The following is a 23158-nucleotide window of genomic DNA, read 5'->3' as shown; positions in this document are numbered from 1 at the left end:
TAGGAAGAGAGAAAAAGAGAAAGAAGGGATAGAGAACGAGAGAGAGAGAAGCACATCCATAAGGCCACAGGAATGCTCGCTCATCACAGCCTGTGCAAAACCACACGATTTTGGTTTTAGTCAGACATGGGATAAATTAAAGGAATGGTTCATCCAAAAACCTCTGTCCTCATTTACTGACCCTTATGTCACTAGAAGCGTGTATGACTTTTTATTTGAAAAGGTGAATTTTTGAAGAATGTCCTGGCTTGTTTTTTCCCCATAATGAAAGTAAATGAGGACTGTCAGCTCCAAATAACAAATAAGTATCATAGTAGTATATTTTCTGCACTGTATTCGAAAGCCACAAGATAGATTTGTATGAGAAATCTGGCTGTTTCTTAGAAAACCCTTATTGAGGTCAAGCATGATGTGATGTTTGTCATTTTTGATATGAGCGGTAGGAAAAGATTTTCACTATACAATAACATGATGTGTTACTCAAACCTATGCATCATATTAAACATACTTTTGCAATGTATTCCAAGTTTTAGGACTGTACTCCTCCAGTCCTCATTTGTTTTTATTATGTAGAAAGGAGCGTCCAGGAGAAATCCACCTTTTGTATTTTCTGCAGGAATAAAACCACACAGGATTAAAATGACATGAAGGTGAGTGAATAATGCCAGCATGTTTGTGTGAACTGCCGCTGAATGACGCTGCTGTTATAACTCGGCTCTGCTTTTCATCTCATCCCAAAGTTCTTGAGATCTAAAGGGAGGAGAAAGTGATTGAAAGATCCACCTTGTCCCAGTTTCCCCAATTATCTCTTGTCTCGTGGCAGATATGAGCCATAAAAACGCCACATCTTTCTTTTGCACTTAACTGTTCCGACTGTTTGATGTATAAAGGAAAGCGTGTGCTGGTGCTCATTTTTAAGTGTTGGGATGGAGAAGAACAGTATGCCTCGGGCGTTAAGCCGCCTCTCATACAAAAGGGATTCCTACTCGCATCAGAAAAAATATAATTATGAGGGAAAAAAGAACAGGATTTAGATGGAGGTTTTAAAAGAAATAAAGATGTTGAGTACAGGAATGGATGATGGGCTGGCATATTGTCTCAACCTTTTTTCTTGTAATATAATTTTTTTTTTAAGAATTTGCCAGAAAAGGTGTACATAAAAGTATGCTTAAACCTTGAATTACATTATTAAGATTAAAATGTTTTAAAAAAATTAAAACTCACTATTAAAATAAGGCCTGTAACTCAAATGTATATATTTCTAAATATGCTGGGATGTTTTAGTGGTCTTCAGGGTGTTGCTTTGCAGTTGCTAAGGTGTTCTGAGTGTGTTGTCTTTCAGACTGCTGAGTCAGACATTTACCTGAGTACCCCCCCGTTCTGCTATGAGCAACACATCCCAATACGTCTTCACAAGTCACCCGCCACTCACCACATCACCATGGTTATGGCTGACTGGCAAAAGAAAGGTAGTGGGACACACACTAACTCTGTACACACAGAGATACTGTCGTTTCAAGGTCCCCGTACACCCTGCCTGAATGGAGCTGACGCAAGCAATATTCTGCTTTTCTTTTCTTTTTTTAAACCTCATTAGCCGTGTATTTGGAGTTAGAGTTTTAAGAAGGGGATGCTGGAAACGATGCCTTCTACTAAAAAAATCATGAATCATTATATATGAATAGTAAGGGTCTTTTTAATCAGAAGTACACTGTATATGCACTTTTATTTTCTGTTTATTTTGCCTTTGATTTTTTAGCATTTCAAATTTGGGATGACGAATTGATTTTCTACAAGTGCATAATAAATCCCATTTATTGTTTTAATAGATGCAGTAATAGGGCTGCACGATATATAGACATGATCAAAATAGTCATATTGTATATTCATATTTGCAATATCTAAATGGTTTTAATACTTGAAAAAGTTATGTGTAGTCGAAATTTTTGGTCATTGTAGATAGCAGAGCCTGGCACAGGAATGTGTTTGTGTGGAAGATGATAAACAATAAAAAAAGAAAGAATGTGAATATTTTTATATGGTTAAAATTGATTTTTACAAACGTTTTGAATTGCATATGCCAGTGGTTCTCGAACTGGGAGCCGCCAAGATGGATCCAGGGGGGCCGCAGATTTTGTGGCATTATATAAAATATAGAAATTTCTCACAAAGTTTATGCAATCAAACATCAGAAAAATAAGACCACCAACCAAAGGTATTGATGTTCCTGCATTGTATAACAGAATTTGTTTTTGGTTTAATTAAAAATCGAAGTTTAAGATTATACGTTTTTATTTGGGGGGCCGCACTCTACACAAAGGGGGCCTTACAACGAAAAAGTTTGAGAACCACTGGCATAAGGCATATTTCTTCAATATCTTGCAGTCCTAATACATAATGCTTATCACAATCCACATCATGTCAGCTATGCAAAACAAATTCATGTAAACTGCTCCTTTAGTGTACACGAAACGCACATATTTTTGGATGCATGAGTGACATTTGTATCACGTTCTTTTAAGCAGAGCAATATTTATTGTTTATACAGAATTTATTAGATTTTTAATAGAAGGCTGTTTGCAGTTTATATTTGCAGTATAAACTGTTTGGCAGTATTTATCTCAGAACGCGTCAGTCCTTAAGTTGTTTGAATCTGCCCGAAACATCATTGGCGTGTGTGCGTGCACATTTAAGAGAGGCAGTTTCCCGTATTCAACATCTCATAGACACCTGCACATGGACTTTGCTCGCTGAACACTCTGGATGGTGTCGGCTCGGTCATGCATGGCCCAACTGAGCACCACGCTTTCTCTGATTCATTAAACATCAGGTTCAGTTAGATGTTCTCGGTTCTTGAGGCTTTATCCAGGCTTCAGAGAAAGCCGTCTGCTGTAAATACGACCCTCAGCAGATAATGAAGTCCACATGCATCCTGACCCCAGAGTGATTCTTGGAAAAGAGAAGTCGTGTCATATCAGCCCCTTTTTAAAGTCATTTGGAGATTGTGTGGTTCTTGCTGTCATTTATGTTGTCGGTAACAATTGATCCTTTAAAGCAAAGTTAATTATTGATTTTCCTGGAAGAATTAAAATCCAGGGATCAGAATCGTTTAAGATTTATAGCTGCCCTGCCTTCAGGTGTGTTATGTAAGTTGTAAAGAGCTTTCAGTGGAATTATAAATCTTTCAATATCAATATTTCATAACTAAACTACAGTAACCAAATAACATAAATCTAAGTCAAGATAGTTTTTGTATAGCGATATGAACATTATAAATATTATTTCAAAGCTACAAGATCAGCAGATTCTGTAGCCATCTTTAAGAATCGTCTGAAAACACATCTCTTCCGTCCGTCAACACCTGACCGATCAGTTCTGACTTCTCTTTTCTACTCTTTCAAAAAAAAAAAACTTAGCTCTTTATACTGTGCTAGGCTATATGAGACCAGTTTTATTGCACTTATGCTTTTTGTTGTCCTTATGTTGTTCCAATTGCTTCCGTTGTTTCCCTCATCTGTAAGTCGCTTTGGATAAAAGCGTCTGCTAAATGACTAAATGTAATGCAGTTTTACAGAAGTTTTAAGCATTGGATGTTGAAATCTAACTTTTGCCTCTTTATCGCCATCTCAGTTGAAACATAAAATTGCAGGTTGGTCTATGCACTAATCTCACCTACACTGAAGTCAAATGATGTCAAATTTTTTCTGCAAAAATTATACCTGACAGCTGAAATTATAAATCATTATTATAAGCCTATACCATAGTGAATTTGGGTAAAGTAAGTAGGATTGGTTTTTTAAATGATTTAAATGATTTTTGTTCATTTTAACCTAAAAAAGTCACAGATTGCATCTTTAAGTGAAAAGCTAAGGACATGTTACAGTAAATGTAAATATTCCAAATATTCTTATATTCTTCGTAATAGTATTATTTAAGTTAAGTTGAATATATACTCAGCATTTGCTGATATCCAGGATTAAAAAGATCAACAACATTGTACCCAGTCATACCAACTGGATTATGTTCCATATGGAGAGCCAGAGGTTTGTGTGTGTTTGTTTTGTGTGTCTGTTGAATACATCTCTCCTGGGTTTCTGGTAGCGTCTATTACTGTGATTTGGGACACCAGACACGTCCTCATTAGTATTATGAATGTAATCAGTAGTGTAGCTGTGTGTGAGGTTAATGCAGTCCCTCTACAGACCGGTCCATTAGAGGCAGCTAACCCAATCACAGGTCGACCAGAGCCCCCTCTCTGCCCTGCGTTGATGTCACCCGTGCTAAAGTGAGTGGAAAAACCAGCACCGTCACCTTATTGGCACAGCTCGACGGGGCCTCAAAGGACAGAATCAGACATCAGATTTCCACGCAAGTTTCATTTGTGCATCATTATGGTCTATTTCAGTGCCGTCTGTAAATCCCACGAGAGGGATGTGTGACTTCAGTGAACGATGCTGAATTGCGTGTCGTTAGATGTTGTTTATTTTAAAAACGCTTTTGAATGTGATGGTGTAAATGGATAAATCGAGGTAAACTGTAAGTGTAAAAAATGCAGACTTGGCTTTCCTGTAACAACTGTTCCGAGCAGAAACGGCCTTGGCTATGGGTTGGCATTTCAGGGAGTTGTAGTCTGTGTCTTGTCTGGTTCTTATTAGACTAATGCGCAACTTGTAATAAAAAGTGCAAATTTCTCATATGGAGTAAAACAGTCTTGACTCAGGGCCCAGATTTGTACGCTTCAGGGTGGTTTCTGACTTTACAGTGCGGTGCGAGCGTGGCCCAGTTTTTCTGTTTTTATTGTAGAGGGCATAGTTTGCTTTTACTAGAGCTTGTGCCAAAACACTTCTCAGTTTTTCTGATTGCTTCTTACTGAATGATAGCCAATACTGTTAATAAGGGGATGGTATTTCTGTCATCCCACGATCCAAAATATTCATACATGCTGGAAGTAATTCATTCATCCTCATGAATAATCAGAAGTGACCGGGTCACACGACAGATCTCTTAGTAATGAGCTTAGAGACTTCTCTGTCCTTTCTAGATGGCCTTGCTGTTTGTTTGTTTACTTTTTTTGTCACAATCTTGAAATGTTTTTCCAAACAATAATTCTCACCTGTCCCTCACAGGAGTTTTGAATGGTCGCTGGAGGGCCGCCGTGACGCAAGTCGTAAATCAAATCAATAAGCAATCAAGGAGCGAGTGGCGTGCAGATCGACAGTCCTCCCACCCGGCCCTTATTAGCATAGATGAACATGACTGATGGGATTTATGGCATTGATGGTCTGTGGGAGTCGGCCCCCCATCTGATGAGGGGGATTCCTCAGATCAGAGCGGGCTAAGGGTCGGCAGGTGTGGAGATTTGTGCTCAGATGAGAGCGCACGACGCAGACTTAAGACCGTTTCCAAGCGAGAGAAAACAAATCTGAGAGGGATTAGTGAACATTCAAGATGGATTTATAGTGCTTTGAGGTGTGTGATGCGGTGCGCAAGTCGCAGACGGCCGGTGCGTGGCAACGTAAAGCCGTTTGCGTGCTTTGCGAATGCGTTTCTTCTTTTTCTGTGTTTGTCATGGGCTAATGCATTTTCCTGGTGCACTTGAGCGTTCTGTCTTCGCAGAGCCCACTGTAATCTTATCTCATTTTGACGTAAGTGCCTCTATATCGCTTTTGACATTTAGAGCCGCAGTGACTCGATGTGTGTCCGCTTTATATTTGAGACACACAAGGGGAAAGTCAGCATGCCGGTTCCACGTGCAAAGCCCGAGGTTTGCATGGAGCAGCCAGTGTCCGCCTTCCCCCCGGGAACTTGGGAAAATTCCCTCAGTGCCACTTACTCACGTCTGCCCCCGCTGACATGGCCAAGCCAAATATTTACCCTCCAGTCAAATGAATAGGTACACACACGCAACACCAGATAACGCTCAACCCATCCGAGGAGAAACGCTCTCACCTGCAGTCACAAATGAACTGATGTTATGAATGTTTACCGCAGTGCGCTCTTTTTCATTTGTATCTTGTGGGATGATTGTTGTCTAAACAGCTGTGTGTAAATGCGGTGCGCTTCACATCTTTCCCTCGCCTCAAAACAGATGCTTGCATGAGCAGATATCTCAGGTCAGAACCGGGCGTCACACGGGAGGTATCATCAGCTGGACGCGTCGTGCCGGTTGTGTGCCTGCGCTACTTAGGAAAACTGCGCTCTTGAGGTCACGTCTATTCTTCCAACACCATTGTGCGCTTGGCAGCCTCCTTTCCAGTGCTTTTATTCCATACAAGGCCCTGCCAGAAGCGGTGCGCCCACAGCGTGAGATCTCTGCCTACGTCACGAACCCTCGCTACCCAAAAGCAACCGGGAGGCCGGGAGTGGTTTCGAGTGAACGCAATGTTCCCGCTGGCCTTTAGAAGGGCCTGCTGTTGGACAAAGAACAGATTTGTCACGTCGTTTCCTCGGCCACGTTTAAACCTCTGCTCGTGATCATGAACGGTACCTGTCATACTTTCTTTAGACATTTTAACAGAGAGCAGGTTGAAGAAGACACCGGGTTGTTTAGATTAGGGAGTCATTAATGATCACATGTGGAGACGGTGAGAATCGAGGAACCCGCCATCACCTTTTGAAGAGCGGTGGGGTGATTTGTCACTGACGTCGGATGCTGTATTTATGTGCTGTAACTCACAGCGGTGAGCATATACAATGCTGGGTGGTCCGACGTGACATTGTTGGAACAGCCGGCATCTTGAGGAAAAATCTTTACGATGAATGAATCTTTATGTGTTGGCTGCTGAGCGTATGTGTTTGTAAGGTCCTGAACATGTGTCAGTGGTGCACTTGTGTGTTTGCTTCATCTTCACTTTTGACCGCTGTTGTTCATTTGCACAGAAGACCTTCTTTTCAGAAGCGTTGCTGTTTTTAAGCTCTTAAAGGCACAGTTCACTGTAAAATGAAACCTCCATCTCATTAACAACCCATATGACTTATTTTCTAAGGCAGAAAACAAAATGAGTAATGGTAAAGAGTGTTTACAAATGAATACAGAGGCCATGATAATTAAAGCAGTTCATACAGTTTGCGAGACATATTTTGGTTTTCTGAAGCGGTGTTAGTTTTGAAAAATAGTCTTTTTGCTTTTGTGGTCATAAATCTGTTCTGGTGCATTAGCAGGATTTAGCATTCTGCTCTGCAGTTGACATTTAACAATATCACCTCTCTAACCGCCGCTGATCATTTTGACGCGCGCACACACGCACGCACACACGCACGCACACACACACACACAACGCATGTCTGGTTTATTATCTCCGTGGGGACAGTCCATAGGCGTAATGATTTTTATACTGTAGAAACTGTATATTTTATCCCCTAAACCTAAAGATCATAGAAAACTTTTTGCATTTTTTGATTTTTAAAAAATATTGTCCTGTATGATTTATAAGCTTTTTGTCCATGGGGACCTCAATTTTGGCACGAGTCCCCATGAGTTGGTGTGCATTCAAGTTTAGGCTCCCACCGGGATATAAAAACAAGGACAAACACACAAGCACACACATAGGCACACATACACTCTCTTTTTTACACACACAAACTCTCTCAGAATGGTAAATATACACAAGCAACATATTTACAATAACATTTCTTAATTTAGCAGATGCTTTTATCCAAAGTGACTCACAATTGAGAGCATTTACCATTTGGTCAATGAGCTAACATGTATTGCAATCTACAAAGCCATGTTTACAGTTATGAACAGAGCTGAATACATAAACACAACATCTCAACTGGTTGCATATCCGGTTCACTTTACATGAAGTATTAAGCACGAAATAGAGAAATAATAATAAATGTACTTCACATCTTGTAAGTTTATCAATCTGGTTGATTTTTGTTGTGGCTGGTAAATCTTCTGAATACTTATATAACCAAAAGTGGGAAAAGTTCATTTTTAACCATTAGCCTATAGTTTTCAAGCTGTTCTGAGCACATCTATGACCTGTCTGTCAATCACCGATGACTTTTTTTGCCTGTACAGAATTACATTTCATAGCCTTGCTGGTTGCCGTTCACCAACCCCATTTCAAGCATCCTGAGTAGAATCGGCAGTTCACTTCATTCATTACAAATTGACATTTCTAGAATGTGACAGCGAGGCTACAGTACTTCTCCACTAAAGTCAATTACACCTCATCGAAGGAAAATCATTCATATGGTCACTGCGCGTGGCCTCTAATAGTCTCGATTTGACAGTTTGCCCAGCCTGAGAATGTATTAAGAGCTGCGAGCGGAGCAAATCTCCAGCGGACGCTCAGACGAAGATGTGTGTGCAACTGCAGCGCGTGTCTTTTCTGAGGTTTTACGGCTCGATGCATGCAGCGCTGTTAGCTGCGGCTGTTCCATTGCTCATGCTGTGTAACATGTAATGATATGGTGTTAACGCTGTTGTGGCAGCGTGCAGTATCGGGCAGCTAAAAAACAGAAAATGGAGTCCCGGGGAGCAATTTGTTCCTCTCGCCGGTTCGGAGGGGGTTACAGTTCAGAGATTTAAGCAGCGCCCGCCGTGGCACTGAAGGATCCATTTCAGCAGTCAGAATTTTGGCGTCATTAAAAAGTTTACACCACCGTCCAAACGCGCCAGGTTTTTTTTTGTTGCACGCAAACTGTGAATGTTCTGGAATGTGTCGACTTTTTCACAATGTTGGTTTTGCCATACAAGCGCTCTGCTAGTAGGTCTTATTCCGGACCTGGAGTCTGGTTAAGAGAACTTTGAAATGGACGTCAGCAGCTGTGTTCCAGGTCAATGTTTAAAGACATCCTGCTGAAATGGACTGTCTTGTTTTTCTAAGGGCTGGTATTGCCTTTCATGAAACGGGGTTTTTCTCCGGGCTGAGCAGTTGGCGAGCTCCTGATGCATATTGACACGAACAGTAAATTTCACTTTCCTAGTGAGTGACGCAAGTGTGACCGAGAGTAATTTGGCCGGGGTTGTGCTTGAGCTCAGTCAAACTGTAAATACAGTAGGTGATTTATCTTTTTCATCCAGTCACACTCACTTTTGTAAACACTGTAAATAATGACTTTGAAGGTTCGTAAACTTCTAAGGAAAATAAGATGACAGTATCTGTCTGTGTGTCACCGTTGCGCTGAGTTCCTAAAACTCATCGGTCCAGGACTTTAACAGGACTATGAAGACTGGTTTGTCTGGCCAATGCTTTTTTCCTGGAAACGTACATGTCTTCTCCAGGGTCTTTAAGCAACACTCCTTTAGAGGAGCACTGGGAGCCAGTCTGAGTCAGGTCAGAGGTTGAGGTCTCGGGGGACTCAAAGCATTTCCCGTTCGGCTTCACTTTTTTGTTTTTTGGATCAGGATATTTGTGCCGACAGAATGCCTGGTGTATTGAGAAGCTGCAGGATTGGAAAGCGTTTAATAAGCACACAGGGATGTCCAACAGCAGTTAGAACGGATACTGAACAGTCATTATAGCACCGGATCCTCATCCCTCATGGACTTTTGTTAGATGTTATCGTCTTTATACTAATATTTGTCTTATTTTTCAACACAGAATATGAAACCATGTGTAATGTATCATGGTGTTTGCTCAACGTCATGCTAATGGAGATTTAAGGTCTTAAAGATTTATCATAGACTGTTTGACTAATATTCCTCTTTAACTTGTTCTTCTGAAGGCAACACTTCGCTACTGCAGCAGTATGAAGTATAATCTGTCTGTCTGTCTTTCTCTCAAAAGATTTTTTACAATTATTTTAAAAGTATTTTGGCAAGAATGTCCCATTCTCACATTCACTCTGCCACCTGCAAGCCATATACAGAACTGCACTTGATTCATGAAAAAAAATTGTAAACAAAATCAATTCAACAGAGAGAGAAAAGGTAATACATAATAAAGGAACGCATAAATAAAACATAAAATTCTTTCACTTCAAATTCACCTGAATTAGGAATGAACTAAAGTTGTGCCTCAGAGAACATGTGAGTCGTGAGAGGGTTGCAGTGGTAACACCCTATGATGTATTTTTCATTGCAAAGGCGAGACTTAAAACAACACGGCCTCGGCGCGCATGTATTCCTTCATTTGCGCATAGACAAATAAAGACTGTATTTACAGCTTTACCTTCTCAACAACTCAGCATTGTGAGCACGGTGCTTGAAAAATGGCCCACTCAGATGTATTTAAATGAAGCAATTCAGCACACAAGTGTGCGTGGAGTATCCGGTGAACACAGCGCGAGATATTAATGAATCATTGTGAAGTGTGCGAGCGGTAATCTAGTGCACGGCTGCAGCGGGCCCGCGTGATTTCTAGCTCACCCAAAGTCTCTACATTATTAAAAGCGCATTAGAGGCATAATGGCTGAGAGATGCATCTGCGGCGAAGCTTTTGGCTGCGACTGCCGCAGCTGAGGGAGCTCATGTGACCCGCTGATGCTCTGTTAGATTTGCATTAAGATGCAGAGTAAGAAAAACAAGCAGAATATCTGGGATGCAATAAGTTAGACAAATATAACATAATAACGTTCTAATTACTTAACTTCATGCTATTCTAGATGAATATGTCATCCTTTTTTCAGTTTTTGTATTAAAATGCCATGGTGTTTTCCATCTGGAAAGAATTATGAAAATTAACACATCTGCACATTCATTTAAACAATTATATGTAGTTTTTTGTCTATATTTTTTCACTTTTTGTATATAGTGCATTATTGTTATTACTTAATTCTCTCTTTTTTCTATCTTAATGTATATTTCATCTATGTTTGCACCATGTGTACACTTCTTCTGCACTAAGCTCCTGTCGCCAAGTCAAATTCCTTGTGTGTGTAAACATACTTGGTAATAAAGGTCCTTCTGATTCTGAAAATATGCCATATATGTTTGCAAAAATAGTATGTGAAATTAGATTTTTAACCAAATTTTACATCAGTCTTCCATATGTAGCTGTTTATTCATCACTTTTTATAACGAAGATTAAATCAAGCCCCGTTGCATTGTGGGATCCAGTTTTCTGTGCAGTGTGCAGATATTCAATGCATACATTTTTATGCGCATTGTGCATATTCTATACTGCAGAAATAGCAGTATAGTTGCAATTTGCTATTCCAAACACAGCTAGTAGGACAGACAGAAAGGAGGAGTTGGAAGAGCATGAGAGAGAAAGTGTAAAGCGAGTCTTCGCTGCGAGCAGGACCTTCGGCTGCGGCTCGTTCATGCAATATTAAAGCGATGCTGCATCATGCACCTTATTATAAGTATTGCTCATCTGTCACTTAAGCCACCGAGAGCTGCGCTGTTCTGTCACGACTTGTTCTCCTACATTCTCTCCTTTCACTTAGAATACGGAGCGCTCGCTTATTAATGTGAGATTATTGTCTGTCCTCGCTACAATGATGTCTGAATAAAGAGAAATCTCATTAGCATGGCCTGTTAGCTTCGCACCCTTGAGAAATCCGCTCTGGGGAGTGAAGCTTTTGTACCGGGGTAAATAAATGTTTGTAAAGACGCTGTTAATTCCATTTTTAGGTGCCTGTATGTGTTTGAAAATATCTGTGTTTTCTTTTCAAATGCACGCCCGCAGTAACGCTACAATTGTCCGTAAATAAAGAAGATTTGATTGAGTGACATCGCTGGCTGTGGTGTGCAGGAAAACCTTTGGAAAATGTGTTTTCTGAATAGTTTAATGATTTTAACAGTGGTAAATCTACATCAGGCTCCGTTATTAATATCGCAGCTAAATGGCACACTGCTGTTTAATGAATTGAACCCGTGACCAGAGAGACTGGCAGGTTTTGGAAAACCTTGCATGTAAAACGCTGTCTTCTTTAGAGAGCTGTCTTTTGACTCTCTTCTAAAGCTCTCTGATGTTTTGCTTACACCTGGAGTATTTATATATATATATATATATCTTATTCCAGTTTAATGTGCAAAGACAGCTGTAAGAACACTTATAGTTGACTTATAATACAGTCTTGTGGTGTAGGGCTCCTGTGAGTCTGAGAAAAGGCCAGCAGGTGATTCAATAATGATGGTATTGACCTGAATGACTGTCACTTGATGTGGTTTCCTAAAGACTTAGTTAAGGATACGGCCTGACCTCCGGCCAAAGAGAGCTTTTACATAACATTACGTAACCTGCAGTGGTCCAGCGGAACCTTCTCTGATGCTAAGAGCCCTTTTCAGCTGAAATATCACTTATAGAAAGTGAGAGAGACCAAAGACAGTACAGTTATGATATTAAATATTAAAAACCATGCTATGTTTTACTACCATGGTTGGTACATGCTTTGTAGACCTTGTATTGTGCTTACACACTGCAAAAAATAATTTTAATATGGTAATTAGGTAAGCTTTTGTTGAAAACAAGCAAAAAATCCGGGGATTTTTTTTAAAAGTAGTTGTACCCTTTTCTTAAGTACCTAATTTAAGTGTATTTTTCTCACCCCACTGTCAGATTTCTTTTTTGCTTTTACCCAATTCTTATATTTTCTTTCATTAAACAAGGCTAAATAAATCTTTGGAAACTTTCCTTGTCAAGTAAATGTATCTTGATTTAAGACTTTTTGTACTATTTGTACTAAAAAACAAAACATTTTTTGCTAAAAATTGTATTTTACGGTTCTCCAGAATACTTCATTCTGATTGGTCAGTCGTGGCATTTCGGGGTTGACGGGTGCAGTTTAATACTTAATAAATAAAAAATAAAGATATGCATAAAAACTGACTAGATGTACATTGTTTCTTAAAAAAGTCATACATGGGAATTTCTTCAATACGGTTTAAAAAGTGACCAGAACTGAAACTTCGACTCAATATAAAATATAGTTTTGCTTCAACTTTTGATTATGTTTTTACTGCTGTAATTCGTATAATCGTATGTTCAAAAACGTGGTATATAAAGGAAAAATTTCAGTAATTTTTTTGCTAGTGAAAGATGTCGAATTTCTAATGTCCTGCTTGGGTTTGTTGACAGATTATGCAACATTATGCGTCTATCCCCGTAAACATCTATTTTCCATGAAAGTCCCTCACAGTTTGGAAAAGATATTTAAATTTAATATGACATGTTCCGCCTGCAAATAATGTGGTGCGTTGCGCAGTGTCCTGCGGGTCCGGCGGTCTTACACTGCCGCTTGGACGCACTGTTTACATATCGTGCCAGGTCACATCGTGTACCAGGGAGTTGACAGGACTAAGGTTGGCCCGATGTGGAAGCGAGTATAGCCTGATTTACAGCCCGTCTCACCGTATACAATAAACTCAGCCAGAATGCCATTTGTTTGGCTTCCTTCAAACCGAAGGAAAATATTCATCCTGCATTTTATTTATAAACGTCCACTTTCCCAGGCCGAAGTCTCGAGTTGACCAGAGGCTGTTTGAGCGAGGTTACAAGTCCCCGGCGCTCCTCTCACTTTTGGCCCTTGAGTGTTTTTCAGACAAGGTGCTATTCAATTACGAGCAACATGTTTTAATGCATCGCGTCGGCCGTTTCTCTCTGCCCCCAGGAACCTCCTACTGTCTGTTAATTAGAGTGCGTAACGTTTACAGCCATCGAGATGCGGTTAAGCAGCGAGGAGCGGCGAGTAAAGGCTGCCTGACTGTGAAATTGAATTATGAGCATGTGTCACTGAGCAAAATAGGACGCGTGTGAGCGGGGAGGAGGAAAAGGCATCCCAAGAGTTCTCTTTCTAGCCCACCAGAAGCCCTCCCCCCTCCCGCTGTATTTTTTGTGAGTGAGGTAGAACGTGAAGGCTCACTAGATTGTGAATGGTGAATGGATTACGTGCAGCAGTCTTCTGTAAGTGTGACGTCCTTTGCTTCTGTCTGCAGATGCTCCCTCAACAAGAATGGGACCACAAAAGAGGCGCCCGCGGATCTCAGGTCAGTTTATGTGCATTTATGTCACATTTATTTGATAAAATGTGATGCTTTTTTGAGGGAACATAAACATTTTTGCATTGTTACTTTGTTTTAATGAGGTGATACAATACGTACTACCATTGAAAATAATTGCAAAAGAAACTGATTGTAAACATTCAGACACATTACAATAATGAGAATATGGGGAAGAAATGTGATTGTCATTATAATGATGGCACGATGCAAAGCATCTTAATGTTTCTAAAACTTCTTAGTTTTCCTTATGCAAAATATTTGTTTGATTCTGGTAGGCTTGGATATGTATTATGATTGTTTGTTTTGGTTATCATTATGAAGACCTGTGCCTGTAACTGGGATATGAGCTTGTTTGATCTTCTTTTAAACATCCTAGTGACATCATCACACTTGGCATGAGAAGGGTCATTCCTGTTACGCAGAATCTCCTGAACTCTGTTACTTTTACTGGAAAAATGAATATGCATGTTTTGGAATGTGAGGACGTATGTCTATAAAAAGATATACCAGATGTTCAGAAATCCACTTTATGAATTATTTACATAATGGTGAAAATATCGTACCATACCACATACTGTAGATTCATCAAACAGGGTGGAATGTTTCTATGTGAGACGAATCATAACGCATCTCATCTATTGGTTGTACATTAATGATGTTTGTTTTGTTGTTTTCCTACCAAAATATGGTGTCACTTCCTAGAGGATGAAAATGTTCTTGTACGACAATGGCACGATCCTCTCAACCAAATACCACCCTTACGCTTAATCAAGAGTAAAGAAAACTAGTATAGGTTAACTAGGAGATTTGTACCCAAAACCATAGTATCCATGCGTGTGTGCGTGCATATGCTAATGTGTGTGTCCGATCTCTCTAGTTCTCATCATGGTTGGGTGAGAGCGCGGAGCGGCGATGATGTCATTACTGACGTATTTCTCTGCTCAGTGCCCCTACATTTGTCCTCCTGGTGTTTCATTCATACCCAGCAGTCTAACCCTTCACCTATTTTCATGCCGTAAACACTTCAATGCCTTCAATAGAAAGGAAATTCAGAATAAAGCTGGTATATTCTCTGTTGTTATTTAGTGTGTTATTTGGCAATAAAGGATAGTGATTCCATCTTTAATGAAATGGTCGTGCATTAATAAGGACAGCAGGGAATTTCTATCAAACCATAGAAAGTTAAGGCTGTTATATCGCTAATGACGACATACATTGAACCATAATGCATGTTAGGGCTTACATGAGCCAATGCCACACAGTTTGAGCGTGTGGCTGGTCAGCAAGCGCATGTCCCAAAATGCATCGGGCCTTGAATGAACAGTACGACCATGAGCTTAGAGCAGAACAATACATGTGAGAAAGGAAAGTGTGTGCATGTGTGTACTGTTTTTCCTGTGTGCAATATTGTGTGTGTGTGTGTGTGTGTGTCAGCAGCCAAAAAACATACTCACGTATGCAAATGCGCATGTGCATGCTTAAGCAATGCAAAAAATGCACAATCCTATTGTGCCGTACATACTGTATTTTTTAGAATCCAGCAATGCATAAAACCAAACTTGTGTTTTAAAAAGTTCAGGCAAGTGAAACTTGAGTTATCAGAGGTAGACTCTTGTAGAGATGGAGATGGTTTGTGTGTGTTGTGTCTAAACCCTGTTATCAGAAGGATATCCTCTCCTGAGGATCGATGCTGCTCTTTCTGGTAACGAGTCATAATCAAACACACAAGAAGTGCAGATTTGTGTGTATGTTTGTGTGTGTGTCTACGCTACAGCTTACCGAGTTTGCTCTCTTTCCTAATTACAGAATTGTTTTATCATTTGTCAGTTAGGGGATGTGGTTTCTCTCGTCCCTAAATCATATGGAACACTCATTAACACTTTGAAGTTCTCAAAAGCTTTCAAACAACAGCCACTAAGGTGCAGCAAGTGTATGTTTTCCTTCTATTGATCGGTGGAAAACAGTCATGTCTGAGTTCCAGTACCTGATAATGGTGTGGCTGAAATTCACACCCGTGTCAGTGATCTGCACATCTGGCTATATGTTCAAAATTGGGATCTGCGCCACATCTGAAACGTCCACATCCGCTCATCACCTGAAACTTGTTGCATCTCGCCCGGTCATGCAGCATTCAGGCGAGTGGAAAAAAAAGTATCAAGGCTTCTGTCATAAAAGAGTGTGCAGGAGGGGGAAGCCATTTTTGTTGAGACCAATTTAGCCCAAACAGCTATTTATTGTGTGGGCCCTGAGGTAACGCTCTTTGCCCCGCTGTCACTTAGCAACAGGCTATTTTTACTATAAATGCTTCCTGTGTTGTGTTGGAGCACCTATGTGACCATGTCTCAGACTGCCGGCCCAAAGCGGGGCAGTTGGTCAGATGGGGTGGTTTCGCCGTCTGAATGCAGGAGAGTTTGTGTGAGATGAGCTCTTTGATTCTCCAAAACTAGGAATTACCCAAGCAGATATTGCCCAGCACTGGCATCATGAGGAAGAGGCGTGGCACTGCCGGGCACCAGGTGGGAGATATAACAGTCTGGTCACATATGACTGAATTTATAACCAAAAAAAGTGATATAAAGGCTGGATAACCTTTTAAGATATATAAACTTTAAGCTTCTTTTGTCTTTTTGGATGAAAAGTATCCCAATAGTGCTGATCTGCAGTCTTTAGTTTCTTCAAATCTTCAGTGTCTTTGACCAAACTTTTTAATTTGTACTATTTAAAAGTACATACATGTTTAGATATTGGTAATACATGGTAATGCATGTTCTTTTATTTGGATTTGTAGTTGGACACGATTTGTGCTCTTGGTAGGCCTACTGTATGCCTTGCGTTTACAAAACGAAAAAATCACTTAGCCAAAGAAATCCGTCAGCACTTGCATAGCTCCTGGATCTGAAAGTCATCAAATGGATGTTTTTCACACTCATACAGTGTTTCCTCTGAATCATTCCGTGTGCTTTGAGGAAAGGGAGATTTGTGTTATGACAGAGAAGCTCGGAGGTTGTGTTAGATCTGTAGTGCACTTACTGTACTTTATGGATCAATCGCTTTCCCAGCCAACTCACCCCATGCAGTTCCCCAAATCGCCTGGAAGCGTGTGTATTATAAAGACAAAGTCAAAAGTGGAATGAGATCAAGTTATAATATTTTAGTTTGAGCCAAAATACTCATGTGATTCAAATAAAAAAAACTTCTGTTTGGGTCAAGAATGAAGACATCTTCCACATCAACGATTTGAATTGGAATTTGCGGTATACCACACCGACATCCTCAAGTTACCCCACATAAAAACCACTTTGTTCTTTCAACAGTTCATAAGATGCTAGTACATTTACAGTACAGTCCAGAGGTTATTGCAGTTTAAAAACACTTGACTCTTGATCGTGAGTGAATGTGATAGAGGGATTACTGACTTCACAATGTCTACTTCAGTGTTATGGCGTAAGAAGCGTGTAAAATCTTTGCACAGACAGCCATTAACATTCCTGTGTTGTAAGGACCTCGGGCAGTTTATTCGCACTTTAAAGTCGTGTTGTAATTTTTACGATGATTGTGACACATTGCCTATTAAAACTGTCATCTTGACAATACACAATCTCCAGGTGCTAAAGTGCACATTTTTCTGAAATATAGTTTTTTTATTCTTTTGCTGAAAATGTCTTCGTTTTGCAAAAACTGGTGTCAACACTTTCCATTGGACAGGACTGCACCGTCAGTATTGTCAATTAAGGACTTTCTGTAGATGTAGTTGATTTAATTTCGAATGGTAACTGAAATATGGTGGGATCAAATCCTGCAATAGTTTTTTTATTCATCATTGCTACCTCAGGTTGTTCTGATATGAACCTAAATTGGATGAATCTCATTCAAACGTGTCGGAAACGTGTCTGGCTCATACATCAATATTGTATTTTTTCAAATGAGCAAAAAGGCATTACATGTGTAACCATGAATGATATATTGAAATGAAAATATGCTTTTTGTAATCAAATTAATGTGACAATGAAAGATATCTTGGTTGTAAACATGGACTTTTTTGCCTAAACTTTATTAAATTACTTTATGGCATGGGTCAAAGAAGAAAAAGCATTTAAGCATAAAAAAATAAGTGTATACTGCTTTCAATTTTTAGAATTGTTGTTCAAAAATAAAAAATAAATATAAATTTTTCCCTGATTTACAGAAGACGCCTACTAAAATGTCATTCAGTGTAACAATCTTGTCAGGCATATTTACAACAAAAATCCATTTATGACATTAAAATACTAATTTCTTTCACCCCAAATGCTAATTAGTTGTAATTTTTTTTTAATTTGCCACTATCCTAGTTTTTGTCAACAAGATTAAAAGCACAATAAAACGTAATATGCTCCCTTTTTATATTATATATTTTAATGTGTACAATTCATAATTAGCATGTTGTTTCTATTTCTACATAAATATTGTGTAACATTGAATGACAATGTGACATTATTTCAACCTAATTTTGACATTTTATTCTCCAAAAGCTTAGTTGAAACCATAAAGTAGACATTTTACTCACATTTAATGTGCTTTCTATGGACATAAAATCACTTTTGTAAATTTCTTTTGATGGGGACATTTTAACGTCTTTGACTCATACATACATATATAAATGCGTGCCTGTATGGAATTTGAGCTACAACGAGTGCGGTATATGTATAACAAATACTGTCTGTAATGATAAAGCACATTCACATCCCATTACGAGTGCATATTCACGTAGAATAACATGAGTTAGCATATATTTTTGTGTGTGTTCTTGTCTTGTATACAAGCCCTGGTTTACAGCGATCAATAAGGTGCTATTAGAAGGCTTTTCTCTCTCGTATGTGTGTACGTGTGTACTGCCGACCTGATCAGTGTGGACAGATCAATACAGTTTCCACCAGCAACCTCGGGTTTGTTCCCTGGATGTGTCGTCAGTATCACCTAAAGCTAATATTCGCACACACGTACGCAGACACAGTGACACTAATCCAAGGACATTAGCTGTTGAGAGAGTCCATTTCAGGCAGGTAATGGGCATATTTCGCTATCACAGGATGTCATAAAGGTGGGGCTGGAGAGCAGGATAATGCGTTTTTTTTTAAAGCTGGGCGATCTGGGTTCCCTCAGAAGAGCTGGCATGTGTCTCGACCTGAAAAACTTTCCCAGAAACACCTTCCTGGTTTAGTCAGTGATAAAACGTGCACGTGCTAACGTAAATTTTTCCGGCTTGTTGTTTGGACAGCACATCATCTTGCATGAGACTTGTTTGACAGTCTCGTCTGTGACTCACGCGTTCTGATGGCTGGTGTAGCGGACGCTGTTTTGATATCAAGGTTGTAGATGGAAGAGAAAGAGAGAATGTTATGAAAGGAAGGAGCGGAAAGGCTCCCACGCAAGGAATGATGTCTCCGTACACTTAACCTCGCTTTCCGTATGTTCTATATTTAATCGTGCTGTTACGATTCCTGGCAATCCACGTGGGACTCTCGAGGGTAGCACATTTTCATGTTTCCAACAATAGTCAGGAGAAGTTTATGTCTGTGACGTACTACCCCATATAACGGAATCGTCAATAACATGTCCAGGGCATACATTATTATTAGCAATCCAATAGGATCTTTGGCATTAGAACATTAACACAGAATTATAGTAATACAGAATTAAAAATATACCATTTTATATATATTATTTAAAAGAAAACTTATTTTATTAAGTTTGTTTTAATCATTTTTTTAATAAATATCTAATAAGAATCACAACTGAGAATAATTACAAAAAAGGTTTTTTGGGGTTTTTTTGGAGTAAAATGTGACTTGCACATGTTGTCGTGAGATTCACATACACACAACAAATAAATCCAACCCAGGAATGCTGTTTCTCTTTTTTCACGGCAGGTCACTTGCTTGCCCCCCCAGTGCGGGTCGTGAGGTCGCGACCCGCCATTGCAGGAGGGGAGAGGCAAGATTACAGGTCATGAGGTCGTCGCACTTACCTTTGACATGCAGCAGCCATTAATAATTCACCACGTCACAGTCGTCATTTTTGACCTGCTTCAACTCTTCTGACTGTTAAAACTCAATCCAGGTGTTTTCCCAAACATGATGCACATTGGAGGAGAGTTGCTGTTTACAAAGCGGAGCGCTTTGCGAAAGCTCTCAGTTCGAGATCTTGTCCACATTCTTTTAACACAGTTTTTGTCCCAATGGAACGTTTAACTCCAGCATATGTGGCGTAAAGTTGTTCATGCGTCTCCCACATGTGCTGTGAACACGGTCTGAATGATTCATGGCAAGCTGACGGATGTCAGCAGAGTCCCTCAATGCTTTTCAGTCAAACTTTTTTCTCAGCGTGCTCGGTTTGTCATTCCAGGCATGCTTTCACTTTGCCGTGAGCACGATGGCTAATTAACACAGTTCACTGCAGGCCTGCGCAGTCAGAGCAGTTACACCAAAACTCACTGAGATGTAGTGTTTAAGACACACGATCGCTGTGTTTGTTTTAAAATGAGAAGAAAACAAGCAAGTCAAGAGAAAGTCAACATAGTTTAAGATAAACTGTAAGATCAATAATCTGACGCTAATGTTTGCTAAAGAAAATATTCGTTTATTCAGGATGTCTAAAAGCATCACATTAAACTACTAAAACTAAAATATTATAAACAAATCAACAACTATTGTGACAGATTCACAAAAAAGCAAAGAACCAGATCTGTTGTGAATTTCATCAAAATATAATTTTTAGCCAAGCCCAAAATATTCAAGTTTAATAATTCAAACCTGATTGAAAGATCAAAACACCAGAATAGTCATGAATCTTATTTATATTCATTTTCTTGATGTGACACCTGCAATTTTCCTTTTTGTGTGTGTTCCCAAGTTTGAATGATTATTAATCATCAAAGTCCCACATCTCATTTTTCCAGGCAGCTCCCATCCAATATTTCTTTCATGTCATTGTCGTGAGAGATTTTGCATTTGAGGTTAGTTTTCAGTGTGACGTGTCTATGTACAGGTCGGAGAACACTTGATACAGTAAGACAAGACAGAGCGGACACACGTGTGGGTTTTGTACACAAGCACAGAAAGTGCAGTACAGACTCGAGCCGTTGATGCCAACATGTTTCCGTGGTAACCACTCATCATCAGCATCACGTGCGGGGTGCTGTCAGTAACACCCGGATCAGATGAATAAGTTTTGAATAGAGGACACATGCATCTCTTTTTGGTTGAGCTGTCAACCTCCTACGATTCTTTGGTACTAGTTAGTTATTTTGGTTAACTTATAAGTTGCTAAGGCTGATTAGAGCTGTGTTTGATATTAAAGTAGTTTTATGTGGCTGTTGGTTTTAAGTAAAAGGAACTAATGTAGATGAAAATTGATTAACGGGTTGTTAAAAATGAGAGGAGGCGGGGCAAAGTCAAAAACTGGGGTTGCATACATCTTTTAATAATCTTTCATGGCAAAAGTGCATGAAAAATCATAATTTTTTTCAGTGTAGTTTTAATGTTATCTTTGAAGCGAGGCTAGTTTTGTGTGCCAGCATCTGAACATACGCCCCAACAGATGTTGCCTGTCCTGAAAATGCTCTGAGTTTAAAGATCTCTCTCTCTCTCTCTCTCTCTCTCTCTCTCTCTCTTTTAATGACTGAATGTGCCCCAATACAAGCAGCAATCAGGTTTAATGCGAGGCAGTTTTCTCCTTTCTCCATTTTTTATTCTCTGTATGCATCATTTTGCTTTTGATGTCTCTCTCTCTCTTTCTGTCTATCTCTCTCATTGTGTTCATCTGAATACCGTATTCTGTTCCTGAAGGCTAGGGACTGTGTGTGTGTGTGTGTGTGTGTGTGTGTGTGTGTGCGTGCGTGCATGTGTGTGTGTGTGTGTGTGTGTGTGTGTGAAGAGCACTGTCAAAGATTGAAAGAATGTGAGACGAAACATGTCCTCTTTCTGTATTTCTCCTGTTTTCTCCTTTACTTCTCGTGACCTCCTTCTCTCACAATCTCTCTCACTCTCTGCGTCAGCGTGTAATGACGTCAGCCCTGCATCGCGTCACCGCTGAGGTGCAGATGAGCTAACGTTGCTTTTTTGTCTCTGCTCTCCCCCTCTCCCTCTCCCCCTCTCCCTCTCTCTCTCTCTCCCTCTCTCTCTCTCGCCCTCTCTCTCTCTCTCTCTCTCTCTCTCTCTCTCGTGCGCTCTCTACCTGTCTTTTGAACTCTCTCCCCCTTGCGCCAACTTTATTTCTCTCTGTCTGTCTTTCTTCCAGTCTTCGGGCACCAGTGTGACGGTGGACATCGCAGTGATGGGCGAGGCCCACGGGATGATCTCAGATCTGCTGGCAGACCCCTCCCTCCCCCCTAACACGTGCAGCACCCTGCGGGCGGTAAGCAACCTGCTCAGCACCCAGCTCACCTTCCAACCGCTGCACCACCGGCCGCGCCTCAGCCCCCTGCTAGCCTTCAGCGACGGTCACACCTGCTCTGACTCCGAGGAGGCGGTAGAGAAGGGAGAGAGACTGGCCATCCCAAAGGTAAGGCCACACCCTTTTAGGTACCAGGATGCAGGAAGGTTAATTGAGCCTTTAAGTTCCACCTTAAAACTGACATATCAGGACGTGCCGCCGAGCAACACCTTTTAGTGGCAATTTTTCATTTTCTTTATAGGGAAGTTCTAAACCAAACCCACCAGCTCTGAGAATAAGCACCACATTACAATCTTTGATCTGAAGCACATTAAATTTCTTTAGGAGAGAAGTATTCAACTCATCCTGCGAAGCACTTCTATTGATGTCATTGACATTTGTGTAATTATAAACAATTATACAATGTAAAACATCTCATTAGTCAATATTTCGCAGGGGAGCAGCCCGTCCCTACTGAACCCTCCTGCCACAGTTTCTGTTGCCATGGTAACAGCAAGTTCTCTGATTGGTGGATCTTGCTAGTAGTTCCTTATGGATAATATCACAATTAAACGTAATTGTATTAACATAATAAAACATAATTTGTATTAATGTGATTTATGGATATTTTAAGTTGTTACTGCAGAATAAAATTATAATTTACAGATAAATAAGAATAACAAATAAAAAAAATAGAATAATGTCCATTTGCAGCACTGAAATCAGTAAGGTTTGCATTTGTGAAAATGGATGGTTATCCTCAACTATGGGGTTAAATTTGCAATTTGTAATCTTTTTGTTGAAAGTAAAGAAACTTGCAATTTTATGTTTTAAACAGAGATGGCG

General features: G+C 40.0%; 1 protein-coding gene across 7 annotated transcripts in view; it reads left to right on the top strand.

Moving 5' to 3' along the window:
* Nucleotides 1-23158, top strand: part of pde3a (phosphodiesterase 3A, cGMP-inhibited) — a 57493-nt gene that overhangs the window by 13271 nt on the left and 21064 nt on the right. For 5 of the 7 annotated variants that reach the window (XM_057323638.1, XM_057323636.1, XM_057323639.1 and 2 more), the window contains exons 2-3: nt 13835-13885; nt 22178-22441. In XM_057323638.1, the coding sequence (XP_057179621.1) occupies nt 13835-13885; nt 22178-22441 (315 nt within the window). Of the gene's footprint in view, nt 1-8993; nt 9013-13834; nt 13886-22177; nt 22442-23158 lie in introns of those variants that run through there. The other 2 variants (XM_057323643.1, XM_057323637.1) reach the window with 2 other exon arrangements.

This window comes from Triplophysa rosa, linkage group LG24 (assembly GCF_024868665.1).
Source record: "Triplophysa rosa linkage group LG24, Trosa_1v2, whole genome shotgun sequence".
NCBI lineage: Eukaryota > Metazoa > Chordata > Actinopteri > Cypriniformes > Nemacheilidae > Triplophysa > Triplophysa rosa.
The sequence above is the reverse complement of the archived record's forward strand: the minus strand, read 5'-3'. Positions and strand labels throughout refer to the sequence as shown.